The following is a 26463-nucleotide window of genomic DNA, read 5'->3' as shown; positions in this document are numbered from 1 at the left end:
TTACAATGATCAGGAAACATGTCCTCTACTCAGAGTACTCATACTTTTTCTGTATGAATACTAATCTGATTTTGGCTGAATTAGTACTTGGTTGAATACAGAATAACAGTAGTATGAAGTAGATCATCATGTGAGGTATTTCATATAGGCCATAAAAAGGCCTGATAAACACTCGTGCACCATAGCAAAGAATACATGCCTGGTGACGGCACCGCTCCATCTCCCAGTTAGATCTCTCCATTCAACATTACTTCCATCACTCTTTTTTCTACATTTTCTATTGCATTTTCTGTAGATGTATATTATTAATGACTAAACCATATCAAGCTGTTGTCCCATGAATCTGCAATGTTAAGAATCCTTTCACTGTGTCCATGAGAAAGCAAATTTATTTCCCTATTCTCAAGTTCTTAAAAAGCACTTGACAGCTTCATGTACCACATATAATTGTAATAAAAACAACAAAGAAGTTTTAGGGTTTTTGTAGTTTTTGTAGATACTGAAATTTAATTCTGAATACAATAGAAACACTACAGAAGTCCAAGTGGACACAACTCAATGCTGCAAAAATGTCAATCTGCAGTAAAAATGTAAATGCTTCGGTTCAAAGTAAATTATTAAAAATTAACCACTTAGAAAAACTACTTAAGGCTAGCTCATATAAGGGTGCAAGTGTAGGCTTATATACTTAGGTTAACTATTATAAAAGGATTCTATATCTGCACAATGTTTTAGTAAGTACTTTCCTATTCATTTAACATTTAATTCTCATAACCACCAAATATTTAAATTGAAAGTCTCCCAAGAAAAATACTAGATACTTTTCAAAAAGGGCAAGGAAATAATACAAAAATTTAACTTTTAAAAGTCATTAAAGTTCCTGACATTTTAGTTTATTCATATATTTACGAATATATATATTTGCTCTGAAATCAATATATATATTTGCTCTGAAATCAAAAATATATTAAGACTATTTACAAAGCAAGACATAATTTCTTCTCTCAGAAAATATGTATTCTTAGGTCATAAATGTATTAAAAATTATTTAAATGGGCCTTGAGAAGTACAGTTCTGAGCTGAATGATAATAACTTAGAAAATTATGCAAAACTATAAAATGGCCTAAGTTAGGCTTTGGTATGCCCAGCAATTCCTTTCTAGATCCCTTATACCAAATACTTCTTCAGGTGCTTGGTACACTTATGCCCTATTAGAAACTGCTCTATTTAAAAAATACATGGTATATTAGTTATCTGTACCTTAGGGTGAATAAATTTAAGTGACTAAATACACTCAAGGTTTTTAAGCCTAATTGTCAATTGTGAAATAAAAGGCAAATATTATTGTGCAATGGAATCCAGGCATTAGTCTAGTGAGAGACATTTATAGAGTCCATGAAATCACGCACACCCCGTTATGTAAAAGGTCAGTGCTAACAAATAAGATGTATACCATTGATAAAGCAAAACAAAAGCAGTTACAGAACACCAACATAATAAAAACAAAGTTGACATCACATAGTACATCTTTTTTTATTTCGAAATCTTTTCTAAATGAAAATACAATATGGATATAATACATCAATATATGAAATAGAAAATTAAGAGTTCTTACCTTACTACATCATCAATATTGTTCCTGTATACGCCTTCAAGTCTTTCTGCAGGAAACCCCATAGCAATAATGTTTGGATAAATATCTGAGTACTTAGGTTAAGGAAATATCTGAAATATGTAACAATGCACATTACACATTTAAAAATATTAGATGATTATAAAAAAGAAAGCTTTCCCTACTATAACTATGCTAATAAAGGTTGTCAAGTCAAATGTATTTACTTATAAAACATCATGCGCAATTAAGAAATGCAGGTAATGTATTATTAATTCCAAAATAAAGATTCTCAGAACAATTATATGGCAAAATAATTTTCAAACCCCTCCACTTAGTACATTAAAAATGCACCTAAGATAAAAGGTAACTTCATATGTACAGTATTTAGGTATATATCAAAACCAAAAACCTCAGACTTTATAAACCACAGTACTAAAGTATCTTGCAACAAAAACCAAAATTAAAATAAAAGCAAAAAATTGCATAAATTCTAATTCTTCATAGTAATACAAGGTCCCCACAGTATATACAAAAGTAGATACGATCAAGAGTTAGAAAGTCAGATTTAAGAGCTGGCTGTGCCCCTAACCAGCCTTATCATTTGGACAAGTCACTTAATCTTTTTAGACTTAAATTTCCTATTCTGTATGATGATTAGGTTGAAACAACCACTCATATCTCTTTTAGGGTTTGGTATTTTATCACTGAATAAATACTGAACTAAGGTAGACTTTAATCTCATGTTCAGTCAAGATAATCAATATTTAATATTCCCACTTCATTCTGTTGTTACACATAATAGTTGGCATAAAAACAAACTTCTACACTCCAGAAGAATTTACATTAAACTATGAAAAACAAACAATCTACATTTCCATGCATTTTGTCCATCATTTCAGCTCTCATTTCTTCTTGAGTTCCATCAATCTGTAATCTCAGGATTTTCCGATACAGACATTTCAAACCAGCCAAACTAGCTGCCAAAAGCCTCTCCCCAAGACCCTCTCTCTAAAGTTCTCTGTCTACCTATTTCTGGACCCATTTATCTTTCAAATACAATTCAAAATTCACCAAATTGAGTACCCTTTTCTAGACCTTTTTTCTTTACTTTCTGCTTCATTCACATTGAGTTGATTTTTTTCAATCCAAATATAAACTCTCAAATTACTGAAAGCTTTTAATATAATTTAAGAAAAGGTTTTATGTGTACTGTATGTTCTACCCATACGACTATTGTGTATTGACGGGACAGATCTACAGAACATTTTAAGAAAAAGTAAGCACCACAGGGTATGCAGTATGCTACCTTTTGTATAAAATAAATACTATTTTCCTTCTAGATAAAATACATAATATTTATACATATATTTGCTTGGACCTGAACCCAACACACACACACAAAACTAATAAAAATGGCTGCTTCATAGAAAAGAGAAGCATACATTGAAACAATCAGAAGAAGATAAACCTAATATCAAATTGGTAACCAATTAAAAAGGATTTATTTCAAGGGTTATTTGGACATTACAATTTTACTCTACTTCTTGGTATGGTAAGGAGTCAAAGATAATTAAACAGGCAGAAAAGGTTGCCATCACTCAATTTCAGTGGTCAATCTTGGCATCACCAAGAAAATTAAGTACATAATGAAACTTCCCACGTGATGCAATATGAAGGACATATCATCTATGCTAGCCAAGTTATTTTCAACTCAAGAACCCATCAACCATTTAGATATAAATTTTACTTTACAGAAAATATATGAGATAAACAAACTAAATGATAATGATAAAGTAAACTGGCCAAAGGTCTGTAGGATATGACCTAGTATCTTTTCAAGTATCTTTCTAAAAGTCAAATATCTTAAAAGGTGAGAAGGGAGGGATGAATTAGCAATCCTGATTTTAAAAGACTTAAGACTTCTAACAGCCAAGTTCATGGGTACAATGCCATTCTGGACACAGTTTTAGGCAAGCAGGCCATAAAGGACATTTTTGAGCCAGTTAGAGAAATTTTAATATAATCTGGGTATTTGATTACATGAAAATTTACTGAAATAGAAAAGTAGACATTATTGACTGATAACAAGGTTTCTAAAAAGAATGTACAGTGATACCATTTTGGTAATAGAATATATACACATCCATACAGACATATGTAGACAAAAAGATTACAAACTAAGACTCTAAAAGTAATAATCTCTAGGTGGTGTGAATACATATATTTTTGTCATTTTTTTTGCTTGTTTTGTATTTTCTAATTTTGGTACAATGTACCTGTACTGTTTCTATAACAGATTTTCTAAATTATGTTTGTTTTATAATTATATCCAAGTCTATTTACTGTCATGACAAAATATTGTCTTGCCCTGCAGTCAGCTATATGCAGTTTTTAAAACTGCTATATGCACTTTTTAAAAATGGTCTCTATGAATGAATGAATGAATGAATGCATGCATGAATGAATGTATATAGCATTTACTATGTGCCAGGAACAATTTTTGTCACTTTGAGAATACATAAATTCACCAACTTCAAAGGGTTTTTTTCTATTATAGACTACAGAATAAAACTGTGAGGATTATCATTTTTAACATCATGAATATTCTGTCATATATTATTCTATTATAAGAAATTACCCTACCTAAGAAGAGCTTGCAATTATCAAAATGCTTCAGAATATTTTGTACATTCATGAGAAAAACAAAAGCATAAGAGAAGAGAGGCTCAAATCAAGTACAATTCCTGAAAGTGAATAATCTTTACTTTTAACTTGTCTTGGAGCACAAACATAAGAAAATGTGAAATAACAGAAAAAAATGAGGTAGCAGTAGGGAACCTAAAGCAGTAGCAGTTACCACCAATCTGGATTCCTAGCTAAAAGAATTACAAATACATCTTAGTCAAAAATATAAATTGAAATCATCCAAGTTTTCCAAAGCAATGCACCAAAGAACTATTATACTACTACTATGTTAGATAATTCTAGCAATAATAGTACAGAAAATGATAATTACTAACAAGCTTATGTAACCTAGCCATTAATTTCACTGAAAATGCTAGTAAGACTTTTTAGCCTTATAGAAAAGCATAGAAGTGAAAAGCCCCTTGAAATGTTATCATTTTAACCAGGATTAAATTCAAATTTATCTCTGCACTATGAAACTAACTAATCAAGTATATAAGGTTGCAAAGGCTTGGTTAACTTACTTAAGAAAACTAATTGTCTATAGCTATACAGAAGTGGGGACATTATATACTGATTAAAGTAAGCTCAGTTGGCCCCTTCCATTCACTGATCAAACACATATTGAACGTTCTGTGCAAGGGGCACTGGGAATATGAGGCTAAGTAAGCAGACTATTGCATTCAAAGAGTTCCCATTCTATCAGAGAAAACAGACACACAGACCTACAACTGTGCCAAAGTATCTGTTATTATAAGTAAGATCAAGATATTTTAAGACCGGGAGAGGCATTAATTCTGCAGGGGCACAGAGAAAGCTTAGGTAATACATTAGATAATCCTTATAAGAAGTCAGATATCAGTGGCCAGAAGAAGAAACGAGAGCAATTACATTCCAAGAGGACAGAGCAGAGATATAGAAATATATAAAATATTCAGAAACAGGAAGCAGTCCAGTACAGCTCACACAGTGCTTTTTGGAGAAGGCGGCAAGACTGATGGAAAATCCTCTAGTTTTAAGGATAAATAGAGGCCAGGATCAACAAGAGAGTGTGTTGCAGACCAACAATACATGGTCATGCAATCTCTTACAGAGCACAAATACAGTCATTCCTTTAAATAGAATCTAGGAATTCAGTCTTTTTAAGGTTTCCCTTCAGATTCTTACCTTCCCTATTTATAGTTTCAGATTTTATCCAAAATTCTGACTTCAATCATTAGTTAGAAAGATGTAGAGAACATAGGCCAGACAGTATGCCAAATACATTCTCAATTAACCCTAACAATCTGATAAGGTAATATTACTATTTCACAGATGATGAAATTGAGGGTTAAAAAAATTGGGTAATTTGCACAAGGTCCAAAAGCCACTAAGTAGTAAGTTATAATTCAAACCTGTTGTGTACGTAACTCTAAAACTCAACCTTTTTATATCATGCTGCCTCACAAAAAAACTAAGAATTTTATTATTTCCAAGTCACCAATAAAAATAAAACATTTTCAAAGGAAGAAGTTTATAAATAAAAGTGATTAATCAAATGTTAAGACTGGAAAACTTCTAAAAGTCAATACAAAAATCTACTGGCATTTTCAAAACTGAATTCAGCAACTAATCAGTGCTGAATGATGAAGCAAATATTTCCTAGGCCAAGAATTATAACAATAAACAAAATTTTTCTAACATTTTTGCTTCCCCACATTAAAATTTTTATAACATACTTTAAACCAAATAATAACTGAGAAAAAACAATCTATATGCATGATTTCTAATACAAAATAACCTTAACCTGTACTTACTAGATATATTTTTGAGTAAGAGTGTTTAATACAAAGTTTTCATCTAATGACTTACAATTACTAAGCATAAAAAATGATACTAATTATAGGTCACTGGAGGAAGCTGGATATTTTAGTGATTTACTTGCAGGCCGTGTGGTACCATGGTTAAGAACTTAACGTTTTATAGCCACTGCCTGGTCTGAACCCCAGCTTCACTTATGTGAAACTTTGGGCAAGTTGCATTCTCTCTCTCTGCCTGTTTTCTAAGTAAAATGGAGCTAATGAAAGAACTTATGATAAAGCATGATTAAAATGATTAAAGAATGTATGAACAATGCTCAGAGCACTTTGATAGTTGTCTTATCAATTGAACAACTGGTTCAGTCCTACATCATAAGGGCTCACGGTAACTATTTGGCTTTTTTTCTTCAATGACACCGACTTGTTGAATAACTTAATCCTTCTAAGGAGCACCAAAGCCTAACAGAAACTTTTAATTCTTTGAAATCTTTATGTCACCTTGCCTTTTAAGTACTTATTTTAACTTAAGAACATATCTGAAGTATTACTCTAAAAGCCTTCCTTCCCCAAACACCAGTGGCCACTGTACATGGAATAATGAGAGTGGCAGAAGAAATGAATACATGGTACTTTCTACCTTGCCCATAGCTACAGGAGATCTGAGATAAACTGGACAAACTTTTCCCCCTACCTCTGAACAAATATGTTCAATTTCTTTTTGTTTTAATTGAGGTATAATTTACATTCAATAAAATAAACAGATATTAAGTTATTAGTTGATTACTTTTGATAATTATATATACATTTGGACAGTCTTGATTTGTGCTACAATGATGCAAAGAAAAAATTAGTAAATGGTAATTAAGTTCTATAGTCTGCCCTTAGAAGTCAATTTAACTCATAATATAACTGACCTATTATAAAATGTGACTATATTAGCTAAATAAATTTTTATGGGCTGTTCTAAGCATCCAATCAAGACTTACACTAAAAATATGTTCTAAGTTACATTTAATTAGCAAAAATTCTTTTAGAAAACAACTTGTGAGTTGAGGTCATGAGTCTACCTTATCGCAAAATTTTATTTGAGCCTAAAAATTGGGGTTTATAAACTAAAATTGAACTAGACTTTTCGAATACAGGATAATAAATAGAAATAGCTCCCTAAGCCAGGTTTTATAAGAATGTGTTCCTGACATATAGACTGAATCTTATTTTAAGCATGATTACTGAAAATAAAGCAGTCAAAAGATTCTTTAGTGCTTTATTTAATATATAGATATGCTTACCCCCAAAACAACTTACAAACTAAAATGCAGCGCTCGTATTCACTACCTTTTCTTCTTGCCATAATTATTTGAAGGAAAATTATTTCAACAGATTCCATATAAGCTATTTTTAAAATTCTATGTTACTGAAAGTTATAGTAACAACCTGCAGCTTTAACACAGTTACAGTAACAACAGGGAACGTAACTGGCCAAATAGAAAGTGACATACAGACTTACAGAGGTAGTGATCAAAAGCACCAAAAGCAAATCTGAAGTTGCTTGGCTCACAAGAGGAACACAGCTAACCCAGCAGCAGGAATGAACGAATAAACAGACTAGCAAGAGAAACAAGTTAGCAAATATCAGGGATTCATCATTTGATTTTATTTTCCAGGAATTTCTGGAGCTTTTTCCTGCTTTCTATCAGTGCTTTCAATCAACACTTAAGGCTCAAGTCAAAGGAAAAGAAATTCAGCCATTGATACATAAAATACATCAGGTTTATACTTCTTTCAACAGATTTTACCAAGTTTAAAATTAGGTGTGCCACAGTTATACCTATTAGTATCAACTTTTTAAATCAAATTATTCTTTAAATACCAGCCACTCTCATGAACTTCTATGACTTTATTTAGTGGAAGAGTTTTCATTTCTTACTATATTTATTTTTCCCCTATTAATGTATTAAATGTTTATATCTGGTCTCTAAATTGAAGATGCTTTTGGGAAGAAAATAAACAACTGTTCCTTAAATTTTCCAGTTGATAAAGTGCTGTTCATTATTTAATAACAATTTGCCCTAATATAAAAAGCATATAATCAGTCCTTTACATATCAAATTAATGCAGCCTAAAATCTTATGTTCTAAAGTGAAAAGGGTGCATAGTTACAAAAGCCTGAACTACAGTAATGTAAAAAAAAAAAAAAAGAAGGTTTTAAGAATAAAGAAGCATGCATGCAGGAACAACATAAAACACAGGAACATTTAAGTATTTACTAGGTGCCAGGTCCTGTACTAAGCACCTAATGCATATTGTCATTTAATATAGAAGACTATAGCATTCCATTTAGTCTATAGCATTCAATTTAAGTCTATGACTGCAAGTAAGATACTCAATCTCTGGTCACAAGTGTTTTTGTTTTTCTGTAAAATAACACTTGCTGTAAGTTCTTTACTGGCTGTTTCAAGGATCAAATAAGGTCTCTGGAAATACCTGTAAATTTGTAGAACTGCAAAGGGCTTTAAAATTGCAAATAAGGTGTTATTATGTGAGGTTACATGAGTTAGAAATGTCCTGTTATTTAATTTTAGTTTAAATGGCTCATTACAAGGCAACTCAACACAGGCTTTTACAAATTATAGAAGGAATTTTAATGTATTAACTTAAATTCACTTTAGCATAAATTTTAGATTCCTTTTTATAAATTATCGGCTAGCCAATTTGAAAAAGACAGATGCACCCCTATGTTTATCGCAGCACTATTTACAACAGCCAAAAAATGGAAGTAACCTAAGTGTCCATCAGTAGATGAATGGATAAAGAAGATGTGGTACATATACACAATGGAATATTATTCAGTCATAAGAAAACAAATCCTACCATTTGCAATAACATGGATGGAGCTAGAGGGTATTATGCTCAGTAAAATAAGCCAGGCGGAGAAAGACAAGTACCAAATGATTTCACTCATATGCAGAATATAAGAACAAAGGAAAAACTGAAGAAACAAAACAGCAGAATCACAGAACCCAAGAAAGGACTAACAGTTACCAAAGGGAAAGGGACTGGGGAGGATGGGTGGGAAGGAGGGGGCCTTACTATTAGCATGTATAATGTGTGTGTGGGGGCACAGGGAGGGCTGCACAACATAAAGAAGACTAGTGATTTTACAGCATCTTACTATGCTGATGGACAGTGACTAACGGGGTATGTGGGGGGGACTTGGTGAAGGGAGGAGTCTAGTAAACACAATGTTCCTCATGTAATTGTAGATTAATGATACCAAAAAAAAAAATTATTGGCTAGCGGAAAACTGACTGCCAAGTAATTTATGAACTCTAATTTTCTACTTCTCCAAACAATTAAAACTTCAGAATTTTCCTTTATGTTTTTATATAACACCAACTCATCCTGACCAAAAAGTTTACAAGTAATTTTGCTTTGAAATAGAAGCCTAGATCTCACTTTCTAAATGAAAACATCACATTCTTCAAAGGTAGCATCAAGAATTGCTAGTAACATTTAGTTGCAATACTATAAATAGGTTCATCTGGCAAGAAGTCTGCGACCTGTAACAAAGAGCTATGAAACTGTGGTACCTTTTATTCAAGCAATCCCACTGTAACAATATACAAATATACTCTTAAGAACAAAACAACAAAAAGTAAATTATACAAAAAGATACTCGTAATAATGCTATTTATGAAAGGAAAAAATGTAAATAACTCAAATCATGGTAGTTAGCCTGGTGAAATATTACTTACATAGCTTTAAAAATGACAAGTATCCACTGATAGATGAAAATTATTTTGGGAAAGAGATCACAGACAGCATGAATACACTGATTATAAGTATGTAATTATGTACATATGTACATTAATAGACAGAGAAACATAATTTCCAGTGACAAAACATTTCAAACAGAAGGTAACTTTTTTTCTACTGGATTGTTTAAAGAATCATTTTGAAATTATTTCAAGCCAGATATATTACAATTATATTTTGTTAAAAAAATTAGTTTTTAAAGGAATAATCAAGACACTCTGAACTTTAATCAAATTAGAACCAGAGAAAAATATCTTATCGAGTCACTGACAATGCTAGCAATACTCTAAAATCCAAAGTACAATTTTTTAGTGTATTAGCTGAGGGATTATTAGACCCCTTGACTAATAAACTTTTCCTCAAAGTAGTTAATTATGAAATACTGTATTTACAACTGTTCAATCTTACATCTGTGAACCTCTAGAAATTTAAGTTGCCCAACTAACTGGTTTTAACGAGTATACCAAACAATTGCCTTCTTCCTAGGTCTCTGGATGAATACGATAAGACTGATTTCCTGTTTCAGAACTCAGCTGCAGTTAAAATACACACACACACACAAATATACACACCACTCTCACATGGTTTTGCTCCCACTAAAAAAACATCTCAGAATGACTATTAGTGACAAATCAACAAAATATGGCTATAACTTACAAAATGCTTTCAAAATGTCATTAGACCTATGTCAATATTATATACTTGAACTAAGCCAAATGCTAAGTCTAATTTTCTACAGAAAAATCATAATAAAGTATAAGGTTATAAAAGTTAAAATTATGACACTGATCCAACATTACTGTAAAGTACAAAAGAGGGTATCTTTTATGCTCTCATCTTTATATTAACTCTAGAATTGTAAGTTACTTCCTTAATATCATTCTATTATAAAAGCCATGCTTTAATCATTTATTTTACCAAAAGTGACAACCTAAAACACTTAAGTGATTTTGGCTACAATATAGTTATGCAAAAAGACAAAAGGCCATTAACTTTTACAGAAAAAAGACATTCAAACGGGTAAGGTACAGCAGATGCCAAGGGATATGTCAGTAGTTTAATGACAAAGGCCTAGTAATATTTTGTGTCAATTAACTCAATGTTAGCCAACTGCATTTTGAAAAAAATAAGATTCCAAGATTTCCAACCCTATTTGATCTTTTAGATATCATCACGAACTAATTTCCTAAGATTCAAAAACTACCACACACACAAGGTACTAAGAAAACAAAGTTCTAATACAAATCTTTCTCCAGCAAGTAGGTTTCCTTTTTCTTGATAAGCCAAAACTGAAAAAATTTTAAATTTATAACAATCAAATGTCTTTTTCAAAGAAAGACCTATTAAACCATTTTAAAGGAGAAGAGCCACAATCTGTGCTAAGCTGCTTCATTTTATATTTGGCTTTAATATAATAAAACCAAGTCTTTATTCTGTATCTTAAGCCTGGAAACAATTTGGAAATGACTTGCTTTTTTTCCCAATTAGCAAAGGAAGTTTTGCCTAAGTACACTATTTTATTTTAGATCACATTCATTACTCCATTTGTAAGAATCAATTACTAATTTTATGATAATTGCCTTTGTTCTAACATTGCAAAATATGATTCATATCCCCACTGAAGGTATTTATTTATTATATCAACTATACAAATCATTGGAATAAATGAATTATCAAAAAAATCTGAAATTACATAAACTAAAATACCGGTCAAAATTCACATTTTAAAATTTAATCATATGCAATTCAAAAATATACTAAAATATATGAGTCTTGGTTTAAACAGGTAACACTCTTAAGTCAGCTACCTGTAAATGCTTGTTTCTGAAGGGATACCATTTCAGTATGAATCCAATTACTGCAATTGAGGGAAAAGAACACAATTACTGATCATGATTAGTTGCTGAATCTTCACATGCAGAGAAAATGCTAAAAAATATCTTGGAAAATAATTAAGCTGAAACGTTAGAAGGAAAAAGTGATTAAGGAGTCAACTTTTTTCAAACAGCAAACAAACTTAAAAAAGCAACACACAGAAAGACAGAAAAACCAATAAATGAGAGGGATAAAAATGAGAACAAGGGAAAGGAATGCTTAACACCTCACACCCTTTAAATATTATTAAGAAAACAAAATAAGTAAAGACTTTTAAACTTGCAGTGTTTGGATAAAATTCTCACCTATGTATGTGCCTCACTCAATGTACACATTATCTGTCTATCTCAAAAAGTCCAAAACAGCACCATTCTTTTCACGGCCTACAATTCAAGCCTGAACAAATTCTATAAACTGTTGCTAGTAAAACAATCTACTTTCATCAGACATTAATCTGATATTGGCAAGATGTTTTTCATACAAAAAACAAAGGGTCTGAAACACCAAGTTACACGTGAGAACGTACATTCAAAATCATACCTGAACTGAAATATTTTATGTGATCATATTCATCATTTTGCATGACAATGACCTTATCAATAAAAACAGCTAACATAATAAATAAAAGTAGATTAAAATTATTCATATCATATTAAGCTCAATATGAAATTTTAAAGACTTGTATGCAACCTGGCAAGGCCAAGTTCTTGGGGGTGTAAAGAAATTGTTATTGAAACAACTTCTGTAATGGCTCAAAATGCCAACAGCATAATTTTTAAATGGGCAACTCATTTGCTAAACAGAGTACAGACCAGAATTGAGTGTAATAGTAGAAGCAGAGAACCTGAAAAATATTTAAAGCAAATCTTTAAGGAATAATAATTAAGTCGGTTCCCTGAGTTTTGAAATAATGAATTTCTATACATCACCTATTAGTAAAACCACAGTTCAAAAATACAAAAATCTTATATAACTTAATATCTCAAGTTGAAACATGTTTCCACTTAAATATCCAAACAATCTTGTGAAAGTAATGATTAAAAGTCAGACTTCCATTACATAATTTTTAGTTCTCAACCAGTATCTTTGTGTTTTAGTAGAAAAACATAAACACGGGCATAACCAGTAAGTCTCACTTTAGCCCAAGTTTAAAATTTGCTATTAATCTTTAAAAAATCATCAATAGATGATTCCCAAAACAGAAGTATCAAAACTACTTATATCACTAGATTATCTTTTTTCCTTTATTTGAATAACAGATGGCAAGCCTTAGCTTTTGGACACTATACAATAACCACAATCTGTGTGACCTTTTCAGTATTAAATAGCCTTAATAACCAGTACCTTAGCATATTTTGTAGTATCATATAATCTTGTATACTGGACAGAACCCAGACAATGCAAAATTATACCATACTTTTGTATATTAGACTATTTTAGATTTCCTAAAACTAGTCCATGAAAACTATTCATGTTAGATTACTTGTTTTCAAAAAACATAAATATACTCACAAATATTTTTACCTTCACTCTATTTTCATTAGCATCCAACAAGGTATTACCACACCTAGATCAAAATTTTCCTGTGTGTAAGAATTGAAACAATTTTATCTTGCTTGGAAAAATGTTATACTAACAAGTAATTTTGTTTAAAAAAGAGAACAGCTTGTTTCTTCCTCAATATTTTGTTTTAACCACATATATTCATTGAGAAAGTTATATAATAATGCTAAAGTAATTTTTCTATTTTAATATCTTAAAAATAAAATCTGACATAAGCAAATGCCATTTTTGAGCACAAAAACTGATTATAAATGCAAATACACAGCAACCCTCCACCAGTTAATACCACCAATTTTTACTAGGTAACTATGCAAATAAACTATATCATTGAAAATATGCTCCAGGGAACAGTAACATCATAACAAGCCATACCCTTTTGATTAAAGCCAGAAAGCAACAAGGTTATAACCACTTAAGTATAAAATGTGATAGCTTATTAAAATTCCTTCAATATCCACTTTAATTTCAACACAATTTATTATTCCAACAATAGGAAAAGGAAACTTGGCAGGTCAAAAGTGTTTAGATAAATTTAATTTTGTCTCACCTAAGTAAAATACAGTTAAAATCTTAAGCAACAGCTTTCCTTTAAGAAAACGAGGGGAAAAACTCCAACACTTCAGCTATTTTTTTGTGTAACACTGTGATTTTGTAAATCAAATTATAAAAATCCTAATATTTAGTTCATTTTAAATCCACTCTTGAGAAAAATCAGAAAGTAGAAGGAGAAATACAGCCACATATTGGAAACAAGTTTAATAAATAACTACAGGGAAATAATTAAATATTTCTCATGACTTCACCATTTAAAATAATTAGGGCAATTATGAGGTGCTCGAGAAATTGTAAAAACACATATATACCTTTTAAGTTCACTATGGTGAATTTCATTTAAAAACAGATGCACATGAACAAAACCAGATGCTAATAGGAAACATGAAGTTTCAGAGAAGTAAGACAGTGGGTAATTTTTTTTTAATTCTCTTTGTCATGTTTTTCTAAAACAAGTTTCCCTAAGTACAGTAAACAAATGGTGTTTATTCATACACTGAAATAAACACTATAAGCCTTATTTAAATAAACTACAGCAATAAATACTGTTTTTCTTAACAAATTTGAAGCTATCATGATTAACAGTCCTGGTTTTAAAATATTAGTCAGTATCTTTGAAATGTCTCCTGCAATGTCAAAATGAATCAATGCTCAGTCAAAACTTAAATACGATAAGAATTTTAAAGCAGGACTGACGTTTTCTTCTGTTTGTGCAAAGAGAGATGCAAAATAAATTGTAAAATCAATGAAAGAGAAAAAAAAATCTTAGCAATCTATTCCTAAACACTTTCATAATCATGTTTGCCCTCAAAACAACAAAACAAAACTCAGAATCCACTAAGCTACTACCTTGACATCTTCTCATCTTCGGACTAATCTAAAACTCTATCCCAATTTTTTCTAAGAACTTCACTTTAATCAAGTTTTTAATTTAGATAAATAAACCACTTTAATTCAACAGGCTGACATAGCAAATTTAGGCTCTAGAAAGAATGTAATACATGCAACAGAGAACTTTAGAGTCAGCTCTACTTTATCTGGAAAAATGAGAAATTTCTATAACTTGTGAGAAATTTGCCATGTTGTATCAGCCCACTTAATTTCACCATATCTGACTATAACAAAAGCAGCTTTAGAATTAAAGTGTAAGACTAAGAATGTATTAAACAACAAAAAACAAGGACCCTGGGAGCAAAGTATCTCTCTACCGCTCAACAACTACATAATGAATGGAAACAATCTAAGGTTTACTTTAAAAGCTATTGGCAATATAAGAATCAAAAAAAGCTTTCTTTTAACAAAGCACATCCATCCTGTAAGAGCAGTTCCTGTAACATCCTTGTGAATATCTCATAAGGTGTATTACACTTAAACCTGTTAACTGACAACATCTTCATTCTTTTCTAACATAAGTTCCAAGTAACACTTTCACAATCAACCAAATAACACAGGAGCCTCTTCAAATAAACCTTTTTGTTACCAGGCTTATCTTTTGTGGACAAAATTCTTATAATAAAGAACACTGACCCAGCAGCAGTCAGAAACCTAGCAGTTAAAAGCCTACCCCCATCATTTATTTGCAATTTGACCTTCTTAAATACAACGTAAGGGGCAAAATTAATGACTTCTATTCAAGTATCACACTTACTATGTACCAGGGTTTCTGAACCTCAGCAGTGCTGGCAATCTGAGCTGGGTAATTCTGTGTTATGGGAGAGATTGCCTTGTGCACTGCAGGCTGTCTGGCAGCATCACTGGCCTCTCTACCCATTAGATGAGAACAGCATCCCTCCTGCTTCAATCCCCTGGCGGCGACCACTAAAATGTCTCCACATATTGCCAAATGCCCAGGCATGGTAGTAGGGGATCACCCCCAGTTGGAACCAACATTCTAAAAACATCTATCCTATACTTTCAACAAACCTAAAAAAACATCCTACAAGTTAAAAGATTTTTACCACCATGTTAGAGATGTGGAAACTAAGGTTCATTCACTAAGGTTAAGTAGTGTATCTTTATTACTTAACTGATAATGGCTGAGCAAGGTTTTATGTCAGACTTTAAGTCTAGCAAACTCTAAGATCCATGCTCTTCCCATATCACTATGCTGCCTTTCTAACCTTACTGCCTCACCAACAAGGATAATATTTGCTACGCTGAGCTTTTTAGGGTTTACAGATCCAGTGAGATAATGTATGTGTAAATTATATTAATCTAAAGAAGAAAAACATTAAAGATTTGATTAATGGGAGATAGTACAGTGGTTCAGGGTCACAAAGGGTGATTCCCAGACCCAAAGCATCAGCATCATCTGGGAACTTACTAGAAATACGAATTCCCAGGCCCCAGCCTGGAATGAATGAAGGAGAAACTCTGGGGATAATGCAAGTAATCTATCGTTTAACAAGCCCTCCAGGTTATTCTGACACCCTCTAAAGTTTGAAATCCACTGATGTAACATTATGGGAAAAATACTGCCCCAGGTCCCCAAAAACCCTGCATCTTTCTTTGGACTCACCCTTCTACTAGCTTTTAACAAGTCACTGATTCATATTAGAGCTACTTTTCTTATACTGCAAAAAAATGAAGTAATGTTTGCTCTATCTCTTAGGATGTCTCTTATTTTCTTTGCAAAACCAAATAAACTAATGATTAAAAAAAAGGCTTTGTTAATAAAAAAGAATACTCAACAAATAAAGACATGTTAAGGTGTACGTTAGCTAATTCTATCACACTGATTAAAAAGAAAAAACCTCCGACTCAAGTCCTCTTTTCTTTTGTTCATATCTCATCTTTCACAAATGATTAAGTAAACATGTTAAATAAATTTTACAATATGGCTAAATTAAGCCTGGCAATCACTCTTTTTACATTATGGAAAAAAAACAGAAACAAAAAAGCCCAGGCATTCCATTTGTCTCTGACAGACTCCAAGTAACGTTATTCATAAATAGATGTTTTAATGTTTTAAAAGTAAACACCTTAAAATCAAGCTAGTAACAGCCCCCAAACTTTTATCTCAAAAAGTAGAAAAAGATCAATTCCATTCACTTAATTTCCAATCAGTTCAGAATGAGCAGAATATGCAAAAAAGAAAAATCTAATTCATGAATGCAAAAGAATTTTAAGTGGAAATACAAAAATGTATACATTTTAGGGCAAAGAGTTGTTCAAAATTTTATACATGTATGCTCTATTTATAAATTAAGACTGTATCTGATTGAAAGATTACCAGATTCAAATCACAGTGCATTTCATAATACCTTAAATAATTACATCCTCTTCAAAAAATCCAATGAACATAAAATTAGCAGAATGCAATCATTGCAGTTACTGCCAAAGGAGAGAACCTTATTGTATTTTAGCATGAAATTCTACAAAAAAAACAAATCTAAGGAAATAAAATACAAAACTATTCTGAAAGACTTCAATAGTAGTGATATAAAGCAAAGCATAGGTACATGAAGCATTAGAAGGATAGAAAAGAGGGTAGGAGTAAGAGAGTTTTAGGCAACTCAGTTTTCCCAGATGTCAAAATGCAGTTCAATTCTACATCTTAAGACTTGGAACAAAAACACAACTGGTTTGTTTATACAACACAAAACAAAAGATGTAAAAATCACATAATCAGACAGTCACATTGCATTACAGTCACCACCCATTCTGTAATGCAAAACATATAAACAAGCAAACATCATTAGAAGTCAAAAACTTCACTAGTGAGGATACTGTGATCTATGTGAGAGACCAACACAGGCAAAGGAAAAACAAGAATGATCCCTATGCACATGCAATCGCCTTCACTAGGCAGGTCTTCAGCTTAGTCTATCCTTTCCCCTACCTGGTAAGAATAACAGCAGAAAAAATCTTTTAGCTCTTTCTTCCCATTTCTTAATCAAATGTGAAAACAGAATACAATAACATAAAGGTTTAACAGTAAATTTAAATTCTTGTATTATATTAATGCAATGCTAGATTACATTAAGTGTAAAGCGTATTGTAATAACGTAACTTGGCATTCAAAGTTGCATGACTCCCCCAAAACTTTGAACTTAAAAAGAAATGCCAAGAAACATACCTTTGTTGGCAACAGTTTACATAACTCTTGTATCATACATAAAAAGTTTTCTTTCATTTTAGACAGAGATTAATCTGTGATTTAAAATGTTACTTAAATTGACCTTTAACACTCAAATAAATTTAATATTATAAAAAATTTTTCTTTTAAAACTTCTACTTCATTATACCATTATAGGAAGTTTTCATCTTACCTTAGTATCTTAAAGTAAATACTTTTTGGTTAGCATGATTAATTTTTCTTTGGTCAGCAGTGTGAGTGAGCAGACATACATTCTATAAACAGTAAATCACAGACATATTACCCCTGTTTTTAAAAATATTCAAAGCTTAAATCAATGAAAATTCTAGCATATCCAAAATATAGAAAACTGAGTTACAATCACTGCTCCTCCCATAAATGAAAATACAAATAATTTCTCACATATGGGTGATCTAAAAATTAACTGTAAGAGTAATAACAGTTACCACTTAAGTATTTGCAATACGGCGGGTATTAAACTAAGTGAACTACTTATCTCATTCATCCTCCAAGATAACCTTTATGTAAGTAAGTACCATTATTCCCATTTTAAGTATCACTAGATTGAGAAAGATTAAGTTACCTATTCAAACTCACCCAGCTACTAAGAGGCAGAGAGAGGATTCCAACACAAGCAGTTTGGCTGCAGAGCTTACCCTGCCACCCTAAAATCTAAAATGAAACAATGTACACACAACGTGTAGATAAAAATAATACTCATTATTTTAATGTAATTTGAAATAGATGTAACCTCATTTGAAAATCATAAAACAATATCCACCAAGATAATCTTTTTTAAAGTTTCTTTTTTAGAATTATGACAATTTGCTAACTTTGTATTTATTTAAATACTTAGACATAAAGTATTCAAACACTTAATATAAGTTATATACACTGTCCACACTTGAAGTGATGACTCCTGATAATTAAGTGTATAACCACTTAAAATATAATGTATAAACAGTCCTTGCCGAAATAGCTCAGTTGGGAGAGCGTTTGACTGAAGAAAATATAATGCATAAACAGTCTGCTTTCCCACACTAACTACAGGTTAAAAATATTCTTTTGCTGGCAGGTGCAGCCACAGCATCCATCTGTCAATATTTTCAACACTACTAAGTATATAACCTTATACCCTGAAGATGTTCACCCACCTCTTAATGAAAAGTGTTGCAAATGAACAGAATCTCCCTTAATTATACTGAAATTAAAATATACCATTTAAAATTAGTTCACCCCAATTTATATTATTCTTATATTAATATTTTTCTAATAGTCAAATTTCCAGTGCAAATTATCTTAAAGGAACCAAATTGCTAATCTTTTTCTGTAACCAATGAAAAAACTTCAAAAAATTAGAGGACACGTGAAGAGTCAAATCCAATATACCAATTTCACCTTTCCTGACAAAACAAAGTAATGTACAATAGCAAGTGCATATCTTCAATATTAAGCAGGAGAATCACTTGTCAAAGACCAAAACACTTTGACCATCTAGCAAAGAATGCATGTGGCAGTAATATGGCCCATGTAAAAGAGTTAAGGATATCAGTTTGCTTAGCAAATCCTTACCGACTTAAGGTTATTCAGTCTAATCTCGACATTATTGATAACTCTGATAGCAACTCCATTAATTTCAGTTAGAAAGCAATTGTAAAGCAGAACTGAATATTTACTGAAATCATTACTGTAACCAATCTCACAGGCAGACCAATGTCGTAAGTCACAATCCTTAGAACAAATTATAACACTTTTTCTTAATGTATTCAGGCCACAAAAGAACTCTCCAATACTGACTCCACTTATAACCAAGTTTATCTAATAGAAACAGAGAAAGAGAAGAGTGAGCGTTTTATGAAGTAGAACTAAAACTTCAGAACTAACAGTCTCTACAGGAAAACAAATATGGTATTAAATAAATTACTTGTACTATCATTAATAATGTATCTTTTGTAATCTGTCCTTACAGTACAAACAAGGCCTAATATGTCAAGGGAAAAACTGTCCATACATGCACACTTCTAAATTTATCTTTATAAACTTGCTTTCACATACGATATTAATATGAAAACATTTTCTATATTTTGTCTTACTAAAAAGGCTGCGGTAAAAATTTTAAAATAGAAGGTTTACTTACAGTGAATTAATGCTGAAACTTTGTGAACTGACTTTTCCATAATAAATATTGCTCCATTAAAGTCACTGAAGATACTTAAATGACTTTAAAATTTTTAAAAAATACTAAGCTATCACCAATGAACAAATAGTAAATGGGGCAAATCTCAAAATGAGAACATTTGAAAAGACCACTTCCAAAAAATAAGGAATTCTGTAATATTAAGAGGTTTGTGTATTTTATGTGATTATTAGGAAAAAGCAGATACTGTTTCACACAAAAAATACTGCCAGTTACCTTTCTCATGTTAAAATTCTGAAAGGTAATACACACAAATGTATCTTCTACTCATCCAAAAAAAAAATCAATTAAGGGCTTTTATCTCACCATACTTTGTTTACTCATTTAGTATTTAGTATATGATAAACAAGGTAAATCTGCATTGCTGACTGTACTACTGTGCAAACTTTTAAAATGGACAGCAATAAAATTCTTACTTCCTAATTTTAAGAGTCACATAAAATGTAAATTACTCTTTCTTGAATAAGCTTTATGAAAATGCAGTTCGTAAATTGTCATAGCAATTAGGTGGCCCACTAATGTTGTTCAGAAAAGAAATACAACTTAGACATAAAACACTGTGAAATAAAAACTGCAAATAGAATAATTTTTTAAAAAAACCTCACAATATGGTCATTTCAATAATCACTAATCTTAAAAGACAATACAACTAAGTTCAAGTCACTATACCCTCTGCAAGTTAAAAATATTTCCTATAAAGGTTAATATTTGAAAATACATGAACTTATCAAAACAAAAATACAAATAAGCCTAAAGTTTCCATGAAATCTAAAGATGCTAAATTTTTAGGTCTCATGTTGAGCACTACTTTCCAGACTAACATTAATAAAAACCCCATCAACAAATCAGTTAGAATAATTCAATTTTGCAAAAATATTTTAAAACTCAAGTATGATTCTCTATTTTCCTCAGAAAAATCACTTCATTATCAACCTTTTTCAGATAAAAATACTACCTATTTTTCCATAAAGGAATTTAATAAGCTAGCTGCTGAATTAGATACTACCACCTGACAAAGACTGTCTTCAATGGACATTTTAATTTCCCCCACAACAAACAAAACACTAAAGTGAAACCAAGCAAACCTTAGTGCTTTGGTATGTGAAAATTATTGGAAGTGTAAATCTCAAAAAAGCAAGCCCTTCATCAATTTTTTCCTAAACGATTTTTTTCATATCAGTATTTCGCTCAATAAAACCACAACTCTAGAAATTAAGTGTTATTAGTCATTTGATGCAATAATTGATACTGCTTTCTATGCATATCATAACTAAAAGTACAGTTTTAGAGAAAGTTTTAAGTCACATGAATTTCATGCATAGAGGAACACATACTCGCAAATCAAAGGAGAAATGACCAATCACCTCACTGCTCACATGTAAGATCCTGGTAGAATAATGTTAGTCTTATAATAGCCCTGATAATTTTTGATTAAATGGGTAAAGTAAAAAACCATAAACGTACTTTTAGTACAAAAAGCAGTATATCTACCGTGCAGCATTCTAGAAATTTTTTTGAGTGGGTGATTTTTAAAAAAAGTTAAGTAAACATTTATTTTTTCCTATAAATCTAAAAGACTGCTAATTCACACAAATACTAGATTACAAATAGAAGAGATTATCCATGATTAATTATCTTCTGGACAAGTGGGTCAAGTTCGGTCTTAGTAAAGTTTTTCAATTGATGCAGACTTCAAAATTTTTGAATTTTTAAAAAAATATTACTTTTTTAAGTTAACAGAAAATTGTCACATTCTGTGTGTTGTAAAGCTACTTCTTCCGCAAACTTTTTCTTCAAAACATTGGCTGTGCACATCTATGTGCAGCTCCATAATCCAAAGAAATAAAACCTCTTCAAATGTTTTTCTTCAAAGAAAAAAATCTTACATTTTTTAGCAGGACACTCAAATCTTTAAAATGTTTACTGATATTTGCTAATAAATATGGAGAATACTCTATAACACTTATGCAATTACATAATTTTAACTAAATATTGTCCACTGCTACAATTCGCATCACCAAATTTCTGGTCTTAATAGTGGCCTTTGATAAAATGCTTCAATCATTTCAGACCAATAAGCTTAATTCCGTTTGTCATGCCTACCAGTAACCCAACTCCTGTGATACTTTCCATTCTACAAAAAAGGACGGCTCATCCCCAACCTTATCAAAATCAGTTTACTGTACCTGAAACTGCAAAGATTAATGCCTTTCAATAACCACTATCTTCTGAAGTGCAAAGACCTAACCTTTAGACAATCAAAACTACACCCGTTAAAATTGTTGGGTTTCTATCTTATTCAACAAGCTGACTCAGTTAATTTAATACACTGTAAGAAAAAAGCTAACATACCTACAATCTGTAGCTGGGGTAATCCACTCTTCCCAGCATTTCTGGTTACTAGGTGGTAAATTATACTGGACATTCTATACAAGTCAGAGTAAAATTAACAGATACCCAATGGTGTCAGAGGACTTAAAACCTTACTAAAATGTGTAGCAATTCTGGCATCACAATACTTAAATTTCAAGTGAACATTTAAATTTAATCTCTGCAATCACCATCTGCTATACACAATACCCTTGAACGTATACAACATTATCATTTGGGATCAAAAAACCATTCAATCTCTATTCTATTACATGCGACAAGAGCACAGAATAAAGTGCTACTGAACTGCAAATTTCATGCCCTATCGTACATCACCCCAACAGAAGAGAAAAAGGCAAATTTAACAAAGATGTAAGAAGAGCGCCTTACTATATATGGCACTACTCATTTCAAACTACGAAACTTTTAAAGGCAGTTCAAAGTTGTAATTAACTTCGTTTAAACGTACAAACCTACTTTTGCCTCAAATGAGCACCAAATATGCTGCAAATGATTCTGCTAAAGTTACACGTATCGGTTCACAACTCACATTTTAAAAGAATCTATCAATGCAACCCAGGAAACTAAAAACAATCACTGCAAGATTCTGATGCAATGTGCGTACGTGCAACACTAATTTTTTCATTTTAATCTAATCTATACCCTTGATCTAGGGCCTACAGCCAAGATTTAATCGAAATAGGCTCAACCTCAAAGCGTCTTTTTCTGTTCATTTAGTAGACCGGATTACCGAGCTCACTAATCCACTAACACTGTACTTGTATTCTGTATTAACGGACAATAGCCCTTAGGAAGAGACCCCCATAGACAAACTAAGAAACCAAACGGAGCCTTGACGCTTACAAGCAGGCAAGAGTTCCGGCTAGCCGAACACACCCTAGATTGAATGCATTCAAAAAAAGACACAAAGTACACATGATCTGGAAATTCGACCAGGGTTAAATGGTATAGTCACCCAAACTATGGAAATTTTTCGCATCCGTCTACTCCCACGTTAAGAAAGAGAGTGACAGAAAGGCAGAGGAGCAGCCGCAGAAATGGATACAGGTCAAGTCTAAGTCGAATCCATCCTCTTGATATCTCCTTTTGTTTCTGCTAACGATCTCTTTGATGATGGCTGTCATGTCTGGGAGCCTGTGGCTGAAGAAAAACGAGGAGAGAGATGGCAGAAGCTGCTGGTGGCGGGGCTTCTTTTGCAGGATGGAAATGGCTCTGGACTTGGCGGTAGCTGATGCCCCTCGCTCTGCCGCCGCTTGGCTCTGGACCGCAGCCGGGTAATGGCTGCTGCGGCGGCTGCTGGATGGTTGAAGCGACTGGGCCTGCTTCTCCTCAGTAGTCAGAGGCCTGGCAGCGGCGGCAACGGAATGAGGAGAAGACGAATAATCCTCGGAACGGCTGTCTCCTCCGGCGGCCTCCGGAGCCCGGGCCAGCGGGGGTGCGGCGGCGGCGGAGGGAAGGTTTAAAACCGGCCCGGGTCCCTGGACGTGCCGCCGCCGCCGCCGCCGTGTTGGAGGCAGTAGAAGGGGAGAGACCAACTCTCCGGCGTTCCCAGCCCTGGAAATGGTGACAGGCGACTCCGACCGCCTCCCCGGAGCTGCAGCCGCTGCGGCCGCCGCCGCCGCCGCCGCTTCTCCCCCCCGCTCCAGGAGCGGGAGGTGCCGCCGCCGCGCCTCAGTCGGCTCCCTCCCGAGCCCACGGCTTCCACCTTCCCTTTCAGGAGAAGCCGAGGAAGAGGCTGCACGGTTAGAAAAGGAGACGAAGAGGAGGCGAGAAATGCCGCTGGTGCCGCCGCCGCCGGCAGGCCGGCTCCCCGAGGGCGCTGCCCCCGCGGCTGCTCACTGGCGCTGAGAGGGGCTCTGGGCCGCAGCCGCCGCCGTTTCTCATCTCCCTCGCCTGAGCCCGGCCTCGCCTCACAGCGGCTCAACTCTCAAACTTCCATCATGGCTGCAGCTTCCGAGAGGAGAGAACTGAGCGCAGCCGCGTCCCGGCACCCCAACGCGTATCCTGCCGCAGTGCACAAAGAGTTCCGCCACATCACCGCCCGTCCGCTTGCCTGCCCGCCCCCTCCGCCGCCGCGCCGGGAGTTCGGGCGCCTCGGGAGCCCGAGGGGAGGCGGAAGGCTGACGAGGCCGCGCCGAGGGTGGGAAAGGCTGGACAGGGAAGGGGCGGTAAGGCGGGTACAAAAGCGGCAGCTCCGGGTGCGAGCGCCGAGCCCGTAAGCTCCTGGCGCCTCTGAGCATGCTCAGTATGACTGCTCGGGGCTCGCTCGGGCTTGTTCCGAGGCACCCGTCAGTAGTTGCACCTGGAGCGGCGCAGGGCGGAGGAACGGGCTATGCCTTGGCTTGTGCCCCAAAACCCAGCCAAAGGCAGGGTACATTATTTCGGGGCGACGGGGTGGACTGAAGGTGAAGGCAGAGGCGGGTGCTTTGAGGCTTGTCACTCAAATCTGAGATTACCTGTGCACAGGTGGAAAGGACCTGGTGACTGCTCTGTTCGGCGAACAGGAAAATGCAGGGGCGGTCCCTGCAGCGGGAACGGTCCCTGCTTCCACCCCCAAATCTCCCCGGCCTGGCCTGCAGCCTCTCTCCTGAGCGCCCCAGGCGGATCATAGCCGTTCGCAGGGATTTGCCTGTTGCAGCCTTTGCCGAGAAATCCTACCTCTCCTATCTACCCACACCCGTGTCCTCAAGGTGTCAATCTTCGCACAAAGAACAACCCCCTATTGTGTCTCCGGTGTGTATCACCTCATCCGGCTCCCTTTCATCGCCCCACCTCCCGCTTCCCCAACTCAGCTCATTTGCTCTAAATATGAAAGCTCCCGAGGGCGCTGAGTATGAGCACATCGTCCTTGAATGTCTAGGTCCCCAAGATGAACTGTCCAGGTGGACTGACATGGTTGCATCCCGCTGCCCCCTGCATTTCCCCGCAGAGAACAGAGAACCTCTCCCTCCGGGGCTTCAGTTCAGTTCACCGCGTCGAACTCAAGCTCGGTCCCTAGAGACTACCTTGCCCCACCCCTTTTGGGTCGCTGTGAAAACCCGGCTGGTGGATCGCCCCGGGGCCAAGTTCCTGCGCTCTCCTAGCGCCGCTGTGCACGCTGGAGGCTGGAGTTGCTGGGTCGGAGCGTGAAATACGGAACCATAGGAAGCTGCAGCCCCTGCCAGTGGGCGGGACCGAGGAGACCTACGAGGTTCAAAAGGAGGTGGAGGGATACACGGTCCCTGTCGGAACTACTTTCAGGAGGAGGTCACGTGCGTTCCTAGTTGGGAAACTTTCCAAATTCTCACTCCCCCACGATATCTCCTGAAGCAAGTGTTTCTTTACCTTCGCAGCCTCCTCCTAGCGTGCTCCCTGCTTGTGGCGCAGCGGGACTCCAGAGCCTCCCTAGGCATGGTGGAAAACAGCCTCAGACTAGCCTCCCGCCGGGGTGCTGTCGGGGCTGGCGCCTGGGGAGCTGATTACACTAGCACTCCCATCCAAGCACGTGCCCCCGCCTCCCTGCACCGCTGGCCGCTGATTCTTCCAACCACAGAGCAAAGTTCCCGAGCTGGTCCCACCCTTCACCTGCTACCCACAGGGCAAGAAAGGGCCGAAACCTGAGACCCCTAGGTCTGGATCGGCTAACACGGCGCGTTCCCAACGGTGGGAGAAGCGGCTGGGCCCCAGGGCCCTGGCACATCTACGCTAGTGCTCTGCCCCTTAGGGCAAGGGTATCTTTCTGCAGCAGCCCGCTGCTCAAATTCGATGTTGCAACAAACTTCCAGTCACTACCCCTGAGCTGGTGAGCGCGCCCCACCTACTGTAGACTCAGCCAAGTGACTTATCTGGTCAGAGAACCTAGTCAATGGCGGTCAGCCCAGAACAAACCTG

The 26463-nt window shown here is 34.9% G+C and overlaps 2 protein-coding genes across 2 annotated transcripts in view; both read right to left on the bottom strand.

The window, feature by feature from the left end:
* PTEN (phosphatase and tensin homolog) overlaps positions 1-24400 on the bottom strand; it is a 98086-nt gene extending 73686 nt beyond the window's left edge. The window contains exons 1-2 of the mRNA XM_017660895.3: positions 23639-24400; positions 1617-1701 (exon numbers count right to left, since the gene is read on the bottom strand). Coding sequence (XP_017516384.1) covers positions 1617-1701; positions 23639-23717 — 164 coding nt within the window. The 5' untranslated portion in view covers positions 23718-24400. The remainder of the gene's footprint in view (positions 1-1616; positions 1702-23638) is intronic.
* A 24-nt stretch (positions 24401-24424) lies between these two features.
* Positions 24425-24653, bottom strand: LOC140850415 (PTEN upstream open reading frame MP31-like). Its single transcript, XM_073241079.1, is given in 2 exon segments — positions 24425-24585; positions 24587-24653. Coding segments are annotated over 2 exon segments (96 nt in total). The 5' UTR covers positions 24629-24653; the 3' UTR covers positions 24425-24531.
* Between the last annotated feature and the right edge of the window lie 1810 nt (positions 24654-26463).

The sequence above is a fragment of the Manis javanica genome, chromosome 7, assembly GCF_040802235.1.
Source record: "Manis javanica isolate MJ-LG chromosome 7, MJ_LKY, whole genome shotgun sequence".
NCBI classification, from domain to species: domain Eukaryota; kingdom Metazoa; phylum Chordata; class Mammalia; order Pholidota; family Manidae; genus Manis; species Manis javanica.
The sequence above is the reverse complement of the archived record's forward strand: the minus strand, read 5'-3'. Positions and strand labels throughout refer to the sequence as shown.